The 16,231-nt window shown below is 43.0% G+C and overlaps 1 protein-coding gene across 1 annotated transcript in view; it reads right to left on the bottom strand.

The window, feature by feature from the left end:
* Positions 1 to 15,134, bottom strand: part of iffo2b (intermediate filament family orphan 2b) — a 126,999-nt gene extending 111,865 nt beyond the window's left edge. Inside the window, exon 1 of the mRNA XM_060909993.1 lies at positions 14,184 to 15,134. Within this exon, the coding sequence (XP_060765976.1) occupies positions 14,184 to 14,656 (473 nt within the window). The 5' untranslated portion in view covers positions 14,657 to 15,134. The remainder of the gene's footprint in view (positions 1 to 14,183) is intronic.
* Between the last annotated feature and the right edge of the window lie 1,097 nt (positions 15,135 to 16,231).

Genomic DNA, 16,231 nt, shown 5'->3' with positions numbered 1-16,231 from the left:
AGCCAATCGACACATGTAGCTAAATGCTATTGAACTGTTTCAAGGCGGCCGTATGGGCACTCGGGCAGAAGCGGCACAAGGGATACAGCCAATCAACACGCGTAGCTAAACGCTGTGAACTGTTTCAAGGCGGCCGTACGGGCACTCGGGCAGAAGCAGATCCCACTTCAAGGTAAGGACACGCTGCTTTTGCCGCAATAAGTCACAAACACACAAGTTGCAAAAGCACAACATCATTATATGTTTACATTCTTCATCTACTACTCGTTAAAATTGTCCATTTGCATCTGTGTAGCCAGGCAAACTTAGCTTACGGAAGGAAGCACTTGAATTAGCCTACAACCAACTAGTCTCGCTGAAACTACATGTAATGCTTCCTTCACTACAATATAATCCTCCTAAATCGGGAATATTAGGCTTGGGCATTAAAAGCATTAGAATGTAGATGGTTACTTGTTAAGTTGTTATATAATAGGGAGTGATAGCCTACTTTATGTTTGATTTTACTTTTTTAAAAATGCTGCAGGCAGCTCCCTACACTTGATTTGTTATTTAAAAGCTACTTGAAGTTGGTAAGTCTTACTTAGTTCTTCGTGTAAAAGAATCCAGAGTGTATTTTCATTTATTTTCCACTGAAAATGGTGAGCTGTAATATAGTAGGGAGTGATTTATTTTTTTATTGGTGAATATTTATTTTATTATTATTTTATTTCTCATTTTATTCTAACTAATGTTTGACTTTATTGTACAAATGCTGCTGGCATCTCCCTGCACAAAATTTCATGTTCAATTTTACAATTAAACATACATTTCATGGATATGAAGGTCTGTGTCAGTGTGTGCTATGTTTAATTTCATGTGAATTATAATGTTTACATTTATCGGTTGCACATATCGGTTATCGGCATCCCAATTCCATAATAATCAGTATCGGTATCGGTATCGGCCATGAAAAAAACATATCGGTCGATCCCTAGTCTCAACGAATCTCATTTACGGCCATTGCTTTGACATATGGACTGATATATGACATAGCATATTTCAAACACTCACAACTTGCTATATCAGCGACAAAATAGCGATCAAAAATGCATTCCTATATTTAATAAAATGAGATAAACAGAATTTTGATAATAAAAAGTTTGCCTTCAGTTATCCTTTAAAATCCGCTCACTATTTTTTGAGTTACGTTGGGAACAGACAAAAATAAATCCTGGACCTGTATCAAACTCTAATCAATTGTTCCTTGGCCCATGGATCACCTTTCCTCACAATTTAATCAAAATCCGTTCACTATTTTTTGAGTTACGTTGGGAACAGACGAACAAACGGAAGCGAAAACATAACCTCCGCCAACAAAGTTGGCAGAGCTTATAAACATTTGCAAACCAGATTACTCCTCACAGCCATTTCTCAAGGCTAATACTGACATGGGTAATGCACTGTCGTCCCTCTAAATTGCATCATCATCATCTTCTTTCAGCTGCTCTCGTTAGGGGTCGCCACAGCGGATCATCATTTTACGATCTGCATATTTGACTTGGCATAGGTTTTTACACTGGATGCCCTTCCTGACGCAACCCTCCCCAGTCTATCCAGGCTCCGGCACCAAGTATGCACTGGCTTGTGCAACTCCAGTGGTTGTGTATTTTTGCATGTCTTTGAAACTGTTGGAGGAAACCGGAGGACCCAGAGGAAACCCATGCAGACACAGGGAGAAGATGGAAACTCCACACACACATCGCAAACCAAAAACCTACCAGAATTGCAAACCTGGAACCTTCTTGCTGTGAGGCGACAGTGCTAACCGCTGCACCACCGTGCCGCCCCGGGAGACTAAAGTATATAAACATCGTAAAGTAACCATCAAGATGTCTTGCTAGAACAGATTCAACACACGTTAGGGTGTGGAACATTTTTTCACACACAAATAATGGTCATAAATACTAAACTGGTGACAGTGCCAACGCCAATGATGGTGCCAATGTATGTTTCCATTTACAGACATCTGGGAAAATTACTCTAGTCATCCAGCAGATTAGTTTAATAAGAGCACATAAAATCCATCAAGCAAAAAGCAGACTAAGGAATGGGTGACTTGAGAGCCATTGGGATGTAATTAAATGGTATTTTTGGAATCCCTACTCACAGCAGTTTGTGAACTGTATTACACATATTGGTGCTATGAGTTTTTATATATATTGTATAAAAATTTTTAACCAATGAATACATTCTGAACAAGACAGTAATTTTCCACTGACAGACTGCCAGAATCACATCCTTGGTTCGACCTGATGTTTTCATTTCACCTGTGCAGTCATGTATGGTGTTCCCGGCAATTAAAAATATTGGACGCTCCTGTTATACCACAGAAAAACTGCCAACGTCTCCATTTTTTAAGTAATAACAGTACATTATCCTTTTTTAGCTTATCTGGCCGCAGGCCAGGCTGGACGAGCTTATGCGATCACGTGCCATCGTCCGTCTGTCGTTGTCCATCCACAATTTACAAAAATCGCTACTCCTCCTTACAGGATTGATCATATTTCGATCAAACTCACTTATCCGTGCGATCTTCACAAGACTTGTGCAAGACTTCGAAACGTGACGTGTCAGCCAGGTGTCAGTGCCACCATTTTGAAAACTGTTTTCTAAACGAAATATTGCACAAAAACGAGTTTAAATGACAATTACTGCCTACTTTTTTCAAACTTTCCTGATTGCTATCGAAACAAACAAAACTTCCGGCTTGATTACATCAGCATTCGAAAGACGGCGCGCACGTCTTTTGACAACGTTGGCAGATGTTGGTGACTTTGATTTGCGCTGTACGTTTTACTTCCGTCCTACGATGTCTCGCACAGGTCTCAACGAATCTCGTTTACGGCCATCGCTTTGACATATGGACTGATGTATTACAGAGCAAAAACTCATAACATGCTATAGCAGCGACAAAATAGCTATCAAAAATCTCATCTCATTATCTCTAGCCGCTTTATCCTGTTCTACAGGGTCGCAGGCAAGCTGGAGCCTATCCCAGCTGACTACGGGCGAAAGGCGGGGTACACCCTGGACAAGTCGCCAGGTCATCACAGGGCTGACACATAGACACAGACAACCATTCACACTCACATTCACACCTACGCTCAATTTAGAGTCACCAGTTAACCTAACCTGCATGTCTTTGGACTGTGGGGGAAACCGGAGCACCCGGAGGAAACCCACGCGGACACGGGGAGAACATGCAAACTCCGCACAGAAAGGCCCTCGCCGGCCACGGGGCTCGAACCCGGACCTTCTTGCTGTGAGGCGACAGCGCTAACCACTACACCACCGTGCCGCCCGCTATCAAAAATGCATTCCGATATTTAATAAAATGAGATCAATAGAATTTTGATAATGAAAAATTTGCCTTCAGTTCCGCTTTAATTACAGATGTCGCCTCAAATAAAGTGTCACAAATAAAGCTAAGACCGTTTGAGCGACTCGTTTGTACTTATACCCGATCATTTTAATAATTTTAATCATAACCATGCTAATGCTAATGCGAATTGATTGTTAGCATAAGCTTCTTGTAATTCTTAGCTAAATTAGCCTTGTAGCTCATAGCAGGGCAAAATTAACTGATCAAATCCGATTTCATTTGAAATCAAGTAAAGTAAGTCCAAGAACAATGTTTAAATTAGATATTTTTTCTTCAAATTATTCTTTTAATCATCATTTGTGAGTCATTTTAGGCACTCCTGGGCCCAACTTTGAAAATAAAGGTTAGCAAAGCCTTAAACAGCGTCACCACAGTATTATAAATATCCCATAAATGCTACGCAGAGCAAAATAGCAAAATGAGGCTTCCAGTCTCTGAATAGCCTTTTGAACATTTCTCTTTAATTAGACAATGAGGAACAGCAGACGCTGGCACACACTCCAGTCAGCGGCACGGCAAGGCAGCCAAGCGTGTCGGTATGGACAATCTATTTATTATTTAGGAAGCAACCCTTTATTGAGACATGACACACACACACGCACATGAAAATAAAGTGTAAAGAGAACAGGACACACTGTTTCCTTTGTCTTCTCCTTCAGTCCCAGCTTGGCGTCTTTTTTTTTTTTTGCTAGTGAGGCTGCACTGGCTGGTGAGTCAGCATAGGCCTGAATGAAAAGGCAGCAGCGGACCTATAAGAGCATGGAACGGTCCCTGACACACACACGCACGCACGCATGCACACACACTGACATGCTTGTGTTCGCTCTGTACTCTGCTCGGTCATTCAGGCATGCATTATTAATCTTCCCCCAAAATTCAGCTGAAATCTCGTTCATAACGACTCCATTTAAGGGCATCTCAAGACAGCCACAGATTAACAGCAACACACTCACTGGCATGTCGTAAAGCTTCACAGCTGTTCTCAGGTTAGTGTGTGCACAATTTTCACACAGTTCACGAGAGTGCCTCAAGCACAGTGTGGTCTCTGTACGGTACTAAACACACTCATCAGTCTGAAGACAATCAGCGAGGAGATGTTTTATTCATGTCTGCTATTCCATACTGCCGACTACGATTAGGCATCAAAAACAAACAATTTACGCTTTTTGACCAACAGGGATGTGATTTGGGGCTGGTGAAATTATCTGAAAATTTTAGGCGGGGGTCTGGGGGCCACAGGCCCCCAGCTGGTCCAGGGCAGCGCCCTGGTGGGGGGACAAGGGGGGAAGCCCCCCGAAGCTCCTGGGTTTTGGGGTTTCTGACTTAAAAATTGTACTAAAATGGCAAGCAAAACACACAAGAAAAAACTTGTCATGATTAACAAATTCAAGCCAATTTAATGGTCAACATGCAACTCTGACACACACGCTCACTCTCTCTCTCACACACTCTCTCTCTCACACACACACTCACTCACCCCCCCCCAAAGAACCAGCGCGAGCAGGGCCCGCTAGCCCCGCGCCTTGGGACGTAATTCGCCCTGAGGCGAGCCGCGGCGCTCCGCTTAGGTTTCGTTTCTATCCCGGGCTCCAGCCCGACTTTGCACGCTCGTAGCTCGGGCAGGGGAGGTCCCAGCATCCCCAAACTTGACAGCCAGAGACCTCTGCCCTCTCCCCAAAGAACGAAATCGCTGAACAAATGTCTCACAGTCTTATGTCCAACGTCTGTAGCAACCTCTTTCTCCATCCATTCCCAGTGGAACTTGTTTTTCACTATTCTGTCGATTTCTTTAACTCGATTTGCATCTTTACGCTCGATCACGGAGGCTGCCATCTTTCAACTCTTTGTCTGAAGCGAGCTTACGTACAGCTAACAAGCGCGTTCATTGGTTGTTACAGAGCGATGGGCCAATCACGTACCTCGTTTCATCTCAATGACGTAATTGCGTAAATGACGTAATTACGTCAATGAGATGAAACGAGGTACGTGATTGGCCCATCGCTCTGTAACAACCAATGAACGCGCTCGCTTCAAACAAAGAGTTGAAAGATGGCAGCCTCCGTGATCGAGGCATAAAGATGCAAGTCCGAGGCTGCCATCTTTCAAACAAAGTCGGAACGAATAGGATACGAATGTGGATTTGAGGGAAAAATCAGAAACTTTTTTTTTTTTCAAGTTTTGAGGTGAAAAAAAGCGGAATTCCGCAAATTCGCGGAAAAATCACATCCCTGGACCAAAGGTTGTTAATACAATAAGTATTAAAAGGTAGATATTGCACTGGCTAATGCTGATGTTGCCTTCAAGTCTAGACAGATAGGCTGTAATTATGACCTAAGCACATATGAATGCACTACAATGTCGTAATTACGAGTCAGTAACTCAGATTTTTCTATTTTCTACAAATTGTAAAAAAGTGTGTGTGGGGGGGGAACAGGAAATGCTGACCACAGGAGATAAGAGCTATTTTTAAAACTATACTTGAATAATTATCATTAAATAATATTTAATAATATTAATAAAAGCTAGCAATATCACAAACTGACGTTTCGACGTCACTGACCTCGTCCTCAGAGTAAAATAAAGTGTTTAAGGTGATTAAGAGTCAGTTCAAGTTTTTCAAGTCCCAAGAAAGTATAATAAAAACTTGAACTGACTCTTAATCACTTACTTAAACGCTGTTTATTTCACTCTGATGATGATGTCGGTGATGTCGAAACGTCAGTTTATGATATCGATAGTTTTTATTATTAAATGTATAAGAAAAGTAATCTTAAGAGATTTAATATTAGTAAATATTATTGAAATATCATCAAATTATTATTAAAATAAATAATATTTAAAAAATATTATTAGAAATAAAATATTAAATTATGATTAAAGAGCTATTTTTTAAAAAATGTTATAAAATAAATTAATAAGAACATTATGAAATATTTTCAAATAAAAAATTATTTAAAATGTTAATTTAATTTTTTTTAATTAATTTTAATATTAAAATATCAATTATTTTTTTAATTAATAATATTTTTTAAAATCCTGACTCACTTTGGTATTATAAAATCATACACAAAATTAACAACAACCAAAAAAGAAAGAAAGAAAGAAAGAAAGAAAGAAAGAAAGAAAGAAAGAAAGAAAGAAAGAAAGAAAGAAAGAAAGAAAGAAAGAAAGAAAGAACTGTTGCAGATCATTCGAAAGGTATGACGGCCAGGTGTTCACATACTTTTGGCCATGCCCTGTATGTATCAGCATACAATATACCAGCTTACTGGGGTAAGCCTAATGGTTAGAGAAGTGGCTTTGGGACCAAAAGGTTGCTGGATCGGTTCCCTGGACCAGCAGGAATAGCTGAAGTACCCTTGAGCAAGGCATCTCACCCTCAACTGTTCTCCAGGCTGCTCTGTGCATGCTGCACGTCGCTTTAGATAAAAGCGTCCGCTGAATGCCATTAATGTAATGTAATGAACACATCTGGCAAATGTTCATTTTATCAATGTGCTTGGTTGGAAAACAGAAAGTCAAGCTTTAGTCAAGACTGCCTGGAGAAGCGCACAAACATCTTTAATCACCTGTGCACACATCTTTTCACACGCAAACCATTCTAATACGAGCTAGAATGAAAGGATGTGGATATAAACTCCAAAAAGACAGACGGCTGCTCGATAAAGACCATAAATACAGGCTAACAATGCAATACAATACACAAATATCCCTCTGTGTAGGGTCTTGGCCCAGGACGACATATTTTGCGGTACTTGAGAAATGCACTCTATCGTGATTGAAAACACACTCCAAATTTGGAGAAGGGAAAGAGAGCACCGAAAGCTCATTGCTCGCTGTTCCCTCATCTAAAACAGCCATTTTAACAGTTATACATGAAAAACAAGCAAAATGTGAACCATGTGATATCAGATCAGCCGATTAATTTCTTAAGACATGTCAAAGAGCCTTCTATATTGCATCAAAACAGCCAAATAGTCCCTTGAGCAAAAGTTGCTTTTCAGTTGTTTTTTTTTTCTTCCTCTTTCTTGCTTACTGTCCTGCTGCCAAGATATTCCACTGTAATGCATCACTGCCTTCGAAAGTGCAGAACAGAAGCAGGAGACTGCAGCACAAAGCTATAGGTCAGTTTCCCATTCCTACGCCCCTGGAGTTCTCCTGCTTTAGCGGTCATTTTAACGTCGTTAAGTCTCGTTAAAGTAGCAGAGGAGTTGAGTCAGAACAAACACTGAAGCTTTGGGACCAGAACACAACAGCCTGTAAACATTAAAGCATGCGCAGCTTTTATAAACGCTGCATCGGAAAGTCAGAAAGTGTCGGTCTGGAATTAAAAAAAGCAAGAGATCATGACCAACAATTCGCATCATGCAAACCACATGACCAAATCATTTCAAACAAACAGCGTACTGTAAGTCTATTCTGTTTGTCACGCTCGCCGTGATCTACCATAAAAAATCAAAGCAAAACAGTATTACAGCAAATTTACATCTGGATTCAGGATTATTACATTACAAAGCCATCATCATGGATTAAAGCAAAAAAAATTATTTGACTGAAAATTTACGGGGGGTGGGGGGGTTATGGGTGGATTTCGATGAAATTCTACGGGGGGGGGTTATGGGTGGATTTCAATGAAATTCTATGGGGGGGGTTTATGGGTGGATTTCGATGAAATTCTACGGGGGGGGGGTTATGGGTGGATTTCAATGAAATTCTACGGAGGGGGGGTTATGGGTGGATTTCGATGAAATTCTACAGGGGGGGTTTATGGGTGGATTTCAATGAAATTCTACGGGGGGGGTTTATGGGTGGATTTCGATGAAATTCTATGGGGGGGGTGTTATGGGTGGATTTCGATGAAATTCTACGAGGGGGTTATGGGTGGATTTCGATGAAATTCTACAGAGGGGGGTTATGGGTAGATTTCGATGAAATTCTACGGGGGGGGTTATGGGTGGATTTCGATGAAATTCTACGGGGGGGGTTATGGGTGGATTTCGATGAAATTCTACGGGGGGGGTTATGGGTGGATTTCGATGAAATTCTACGGGGGGGTTATGGGTGGATTTCGATGAAATTCTACAGGGGGGTTATGGGTGGATTTCGATGAACTTCTACGGGGGTTATGGGTGGATTTCGATGAAATTCTACGGGGGGGTTATGGGTGGATTTCGATGAAATTCTACGGGGGGGTTATGGGTGGATTTCGATGAAATTCTACGGGGGGGTTATGGGTGGATTTCGATGAAATTCTACGGGGGGGTTATGGGTGGATTTCGATGAAATTCTACGGGGGGGCTATGGGTGGATTTCGATGAAATTCTACGGGGGGGGTTATGGGTGGATTTCGATGAAATTCTACGGGGGGGGTTATGGGTGGATTTCGATGAAATTCTACGGGGGGGTTATGGGTGGATTTCAATGAAATTCTACGGGGGGGGTTATGGGTGGATTTCAATGAAATTCTACGGGGGCGGGTTATGGGTGGATTTCGATGAAATTCTACGGGGGCGGGTTATGGGTGGATTTCGATGAAATTCTGAGAATGATTAACTTAGAACTGATAACTTTATTATCAATTAAATAATGGATTAATATATTCAATTTATTGCACTCTCTTTCTATTGCTTCCGTATATTATTTTTTTGTGGCAAACCACACAAATGTAAGCGCCTGGAATGTTTAGTTTTTTGCACCATGAACTAAATGGCTTTCCGTTTTCACCTATTTCGTACAGCCAAGCCCACCTCCACTTGTTTTACACCTTTATCGATGGCAGACACATCAGTGCCTTCTTTCATGTAAAGCGCATCCATGCTGCTGAAACCGAAAGCAGAATGACATGCTCCTCTATGCTCGACGTCAATATAGAAAAAAGTTTGGATCTTCGCTTACATTAAAATTAAAATTATAATTTGACCTTACTTTGTGTTGAATACGACTTCAAAAACAATTCAAGATTTTATTAAGAGAAATATTGTGGCCAACACGAGTGTTAAGTTACCTAAAAGATCGCGTGACGTTGGCTGCTATCTACTTTGCGTTCGTTCTCATTTTCCTCCATCATTTCATAGGCTAGAAACAGATGTTTTGACGTAATTTAACTTAGTAGGCTATGATTATTATTTAACCGTAGTCTTCTAGACATTTTGACTGTTTGGGGCATTGAACGCTGGTGTATGATTTTCAGGGAATAAAGTTTAGCGCATGTCGGAACATCATTGTGCTCGCAGCCTCCAACTCCTCAAACGTCCTTTAAATTGTGATATAACGTAGGCTATAAGGCACGGTTCTAACATACCTTACACATTGGCCTAACGAAAATAATAATTGTTGGGGCGTCTGCTGATTTGTTAGCTATAAATTTAGGTCTAATTACTTCTGACAGTCTGCAAGCATTGCACCGTCGGGTCTTCAAGTCTGGCTGAAGCAGAGGAGCGGGCTTTCCGGGGTTTATTTTTTCGTTTTGTTTTTTAACATGCTCTATTTCTATATGTCCAAGTTTGAACTAAGTCATTTTGGCAAGATTTAATTTAATACAAAATAGAAATGGTCAGACACAAGCACGCCAAGCGCATGGGAATGCATTTTGCCAATTTTGACACCGCATGTTTTTTTAATGCCGCACCGTAGACAGCGAACATTTAAAGGAACAGTCCACCGTACTTCCATAATGAAATATGCTCTTATCTGAATTGAGACGAGCTGCTCCGTACCTCTCCGAGCTTTGCGCGACCTCCCAGTCAGTCAGACGCAGTCAGAGGCGCTGTCACTCCTGTTAGCAATGTAGCTAGGCTCAGTATGGCCAATGGTATTTTTTGGGGCTGTAGTTAAATGCGACCAAACTCTTCCGCGTTTTTCCTGTTTACATAGGTTTATATGACCAGTGATATGAAACAAGTTCAGTTACACAAATTGAAACGTAGCGATTTTCTATGCTATGGAAAGTCCGCACTATAATGACAGGCGTACTAACACCTTCTGCGCACTTCGGCAGCGCATTGATATCTGAGCTCTGTATCAATGCGCTGCCGAAGCGCGCAGAAGGTGTTAGTACGCCTGTCATTATAGTGCGGACTTTCCATAGCATAGAAAATCGCTACGTTTCAATTTGTGTAACTGAACTTGTTTCATGTCACTGATCATATAAACCTATGTAAACAGGAAAAATGTGGAAGAGTTTGGTCGCATCTAACTACAGCCCCAAAAAATACCATTGGCCATACTGAGCCTAGCTACATTGCTAACAGGAGTGACAGCGCGTCTGACTGACTGGGAGGTCGCGCAAAGCTCGGAGAGGTACGGAGCAGCTCGTCTCAATTCAGATAAGAGCATATTTCATTATGGAAGTACGGTGGACTGTTCCTTTAAACATGATCAAACATAGGAAATGAACGACACAAAGCATGGCTCAAAAACAAAAAAGTTAAATAAACCCTGCTGATAGTCGATGGTGTTGCAACACATCAGTGTTATAACCCAATCTCTACCCAGCCACCCGTCATTTTAATTCTCCTCGGATCAGCACCGACCTCACATTTGGCCTTGGGAGAGTTCAGTTGACGGAAATCCGTCACACGACGGAAAACTTTAACCCATGCATCATCTGAGGACAGTTTAGAGAGTGAGTTTGGGTTGCAGTTTGCATGCTGCTATTTGATGGTCACGCACTTCTATTGCTGGTTCGAAGTCAAGTTTTACATCATCAGGCGCTGTCAACAGATCGCAAGATTGATTCCCGATGATGCCACAGCCATCCATGACCGGGAGCCAAGAGAGCAAAAACTGGCTGTACTTTTTTGGATTTTGGATAGGACACGCTCTGTCCCCTGTCAATCACAGCAAAACCGGCCAATCACGAGTGACTATGAGTTAATGTATGTGGAAGAGGGTAGATAGCACTTTCCACTAAACGTCTCATGCTGCCCAGAGCATGAGCAGCACTTTGAAAAGATGTGTTTTGCTGTCTTTTATCCACTTTTAAAATTCGACCAGGCATGGACTTCAAAAATAATTAACAGTTATTCCACAAAATCGAGTTGTACATGAGCTGATAGCGGCTATAAGCCGTGTACGACGAGATTGAGCGGAATAACTGTTTTGTTCTATCCACATTCACTGCATTTTGAGAAACAGAGCATTTTTATTTTTTGCAAAGTCAATCAATAAAAACTTCATACAAAACGTCCGACAAAATAATTTCCGCTTAGAATAAACAAACCGGCGAAACGACAGGAGCAATTTGCGAAAAATGCTATAATAATAATTCCTGAAAAATAAAAAAAGATACGTTCTTACCGTCAAATACTTTTATTCCATATTTTGTTGCTTTTTTGTGGGGGTTTTGTTTATGAGTAGTTTTTATTTCATCCTCGGTTGGTTCAGCAACATGCGCAGCCATTTTCTTCTTCTTCTCCTTGAGGTTTTTTTTTGGTGGTTGGCAAACCAACTTAAAAGGTGCCTAAAGGCCAATTTATGCTGACAACCCAGTCCTCGCAGATAGCGTCGCAGACAGTGTCTGCGTAGCCCCCCCCACCTTCGCAGACGCTCTGCGCGCACCTCCCAAAAATTGTGACCACCGCAGAAGCCTCGCAGACAGCGTCGCAGGCAAGAGGGCTCTGATTGGTCCACTCTACATCCGCTGTACACGCACTTCCGCTTCCCTACTTTCCCGGTTTGGTTTGTTTTCACGACCGCCATTTTTAAAAACACGAGCGAAGATGGACCAGCACGAAGAACGGTTGATCGAGGAAGTGAGGAAGTACGTACATCTATACGACTCCAGTTCTAGTCATTATAAGTAACCGGAGGATAAACACTCCACTAACCACACCCACCAACTACTCCTAGCGATTTCACGACTTCGCACCCCCTTGCGTTGTGGCGGTGAATAACATCGCGCACGCCTATTACTCCCCGCTCAACGATAAATTACAACTGTCTGCGAAAAGCTATCTGCGAAAGCCTTGTTGCAAGAGCATGCAGAGGCCTTTACTGCCACCGACTAGGCTGGAGTGGAACAGGAGATATGGGGGAGGGGGGAGACACACGGACCTATATTCTTTTAGCTATTTCGGTTTCTTTCAAATACTTGATAACAAAGCGATATATCTGACTTGATGCGCGCCGCCATTTTGTCTTTCGCTTCTCACGTTATATGAGCCGATATCCTTGTAGTAGAGTAGCCAATTAGAACGTGCGATTGCTCATATCCAGTGAATGTGGATAGAATAAATCTAAATATCCCAGGATTATTTAAAAAGTGCATTGCTGACATTTAAGACTGAAAGAAAATGACTTTGAATGCACACTTCAAGCACAGTGAAATTCATCCTCTGCATTTAACCCATCTGAAGCAGTGAATATATGCACACTAGGGTGCATCAGTTGCCCCCTAAAAATGAAAAGTTCCTCCGATCATGATGCATTTTTGTTTTTATGTTCCTTTTGGTAAGAAAACACACTGGGTGAAATATTTTGACAAAATTCAAAAGTTTAATGGTGGCACCTGGAGCTCAAAGTTATGGAAAAAGCTGCTATTTTATGACTTTTATGACAAAATTTCGATCACTTTTCATGAAACATTATGGCACCTTATAGAGTATACCAAATATCTTAGATACACATTTTTAGTACATATTCTAAATATATTATCAAGCACAGTTTGAGTTTTAGCTGTTCATTGAATCATTTGTTCAACTACTTTTAAACAGTACAAATGTATTCTGAATCACATTAATGCTTCTCAATCCCTTGCAAAGGTTCTTAACATGATCTCTGGGTCACAAGAAATCAATAAATGGAGCCCAACATTGTGATTCAAACCTTACGCGAAAACATAAAATAAGCATTTTTTGGCAAAAAATGAACCTCATGGTGCCACCATTACCATTAGACTTTTGAATATGGTCAAAAAATTTTACAGGATGTCTTTATTGGTGAAAAGGAACACCCAAACAAAAATGCATCAGATTTTATGAAAGTGAGGGCAACTGATGCACCCTGATCTCAGCCCTAAATGCAGAGGAGGAATTTCACTGTGCTTGAGTGTACATGTGACAAAAATAAAGGCTTCTTCTTCTTCTAATTGAATAACATCTCATTTCATCCCATCTCATTATCTCTAGCCGCTTTATCCTGTTCTACAAGGTCGCAGGCAAGCTGGAGCCTATCCCAGCTGACTACGGGCGAAAGGCGGGGTACACCCTGGACAAGTCGCCAGGTCATCACAGGGCTGACACATAGACAACCATTCACACTCACGGTCAATTTAGAGTCACCAGTTAGCTTAACCTGCATGTCTTTGGACTGTGGGGGAAACCGGAGCACCCGGAGGAAACCCACGCGGACAACATGCAAACTCCGCACAGAAAGGCCCTCGCCGGCCACGGGGCTCGAACCTGGAGCTTCTTGCTGTTAGGCGACAGCGCTAACCACTACACCACCGTGCCGCCCTAAAGGGTTGCAGGTTTGATTCCCAGGGAGTTGAGTGAATGAACAGCACTTTCCTTTTCCTGTGTACGCAAGGCATCTCAGCCCTAAATGCAGAGGAGGAATTTCACTGTGCTTGAGTGTACATGTGACAAAAATAAAGGCTTCTTCTTCTTCTTCATCTAAAAATCTACAACAAGGACACACGAGTGTGATGGTCGGGTGCCCACATACTTTTGACAAAAGGAATGAGAATATAAAGTGTGTTTTCACACCCCAATCTTATTATTATTATTATTATTATTATTATGAAAGCCTAGGCACTCACTTGCTCCTGTACTCATCCCGTTCGCGCTTGACTTTGGCCAGGAAGTTGTAGATCGCCCTGAGCTCGGGTGTGATGGTGTCTATCTGCACGCCCACGCCGTCCGGGTGCGACCACGACACCCCGGGCCCGTGCAGCGTCTCCACGCGCTCTCCGCGCCGCCGCACGTGCGTGAAGCTCCATATGGTGCCCGGCAGCCTCGGCTCGGTGGAGTCGGTTTGCACGGCCACGTCGCGCGTGAACAGCGCGTGATAGGTGTCCCTCCGCGCCGCGGCGAGCTTCAGCTGGCCCTCCAGCGCCCGGTTCCTGCGCTCCAGCTCGTGCACGCGGGCCAGGAAGCGGCGGAAGCGCAGGTTCAGCGTCTTCAGCACGTGGATGTTGGAGCCCAGGTCATCGCTCAGCGCGCCGGTACCGCTTCCGGGCAGCGCCGCGAGCATCCCGGCTCCTAACACGTCCCCGAAAAGCAGCGAGTTCATAACTGTCCCTCCACACAAGGTCGCTAACACAGCCTGAGACTCCGGGTCAGACAGGACACATCCGCAAAATCAACCGTCACCATAGTTACTGATCATTCCGTTTTGTCGCAATAATCATAAAAAAAAAAAATCCTCATTTTCGAGTCGACTCGGAGTCGGTTCATTTCCCTGAGTCTGCACTGGGATGCGACAGAAAAGCTCGTGACCCAAACTCAGGAGATGCTGTTCAGCTTGCCGCAGTATCCGGATGGGATCGGGTTCCAGTCCCTCCTGAGAGCCGACAGAACGCTTTAAAACGCGCACTCGTGTTTATATCCCAGCGCAACTCTGGGTCCGAGTGCAGCTCTTGAACCGGACCCACTGCACCCGCCGCATCAGCCGCTCCGCCCCCCGGCACCGGACACGCACACGCTCACACGCAAAAAAAAAAAAAAACGCAAGGCACAAGCACGGTGTTGCCAGATTGCTCTATTTCTCTCCAAACCCACAGCTTTAAACCCATCAATCCATCTTCATGTGCATGAAGACCTTTCGTCCTCACTGGCATGATGACATCATCTCATCTCATCTCATCATCTCTAGCCGCTTTATCCTGTTCTACAGGGTCGCAGGCAAGCTGGAGCCTATCCCAGCTGACTACAGGCGAAAGGCGGGGTACACCCTGGACAAGTCGCCAGGTCATCACAGGGCTGACACATAGACACAGACAACCATTCACACTCACATTCACACCTACGCTCAATTTAGAGTCACCAGTTAACCTAACCTGCATGTCTTTGGACTGTGGGGGAAACCGGAGCACCCGGAGGAAACCCACGGGGAGAACATGCAAACTCCGCACAGAAAGGCCCTCGCCGGCCACGGGGCTCGAACCCGGACCTTCTTGCTGTGAGGCGACAGTGCTAACCACTACGCCACCGTGCCACCCAGTACACTGTGCATACAGTGTTCTTCACAGCAAGAATGTTCCAGGTTCAAACCTCACAGCTGAGTCGGACAGGACTCCACACATTTCTCACTGGAGTTTGTATGTCCTCTTCGTGTCTACAGCCACTGGCATTGCACAAGCCAGCGCGTACTTAGTGCCAGTCCCAAGCCTGGATAGATCAGAGAGGGTTGTGTCAGGAAGGGCATCCAGTGTAAAACCAATGCCAAATCAAATATACGTTGTGGTAACCCTGAACTAACAGGACTAGTAGAAAGAAGAAGTATCACCTTTGTGCACTGGTTAGCCCTGTCGTCTCAGAGGTTCTTGGTTCGAACCTGCCAGTCAATTTGCATGGTGTTTCCTTGTTCTCCTCATGACTGCATGAAGAAACTGGAGCACCTCCGGGTGCACCTTCGGGTTGCTCCAGTTCCCTCCAACGATCCAAAGACATGCTGGCTACTCTAGATTGTCCACATGTTTGAATATGAGTGTGAATTTTTATCTTCATTTTGCACTTTTGCACAGTTTTTATCTTCATTTGTCACAGTTCTTGCTTTTAGCACTATTAGTGCTAAAATGTACAAAGCACGTTTATAGATATACTGTATATTTTTTATTGTTATATTTTTATCTGTATATTGTATCAG

Source organism: Neoarius graeffei, chromosome 26 (assembly GCF_027579695.1).
Source record: "Neoarius graeffei isolate fNeoGra1 chromosome 26, fNeoGra1.pri, whole genome shotgun sequence".
NCBI lineage: Eukaryota > Metazoa > Chordata > Actinopteri > Siluriformes > Ariidae > Neoarius > Neoarius graeffei.
This window is presented reverse-complemented; position numbering and strand designations above follow the sequence as displayed.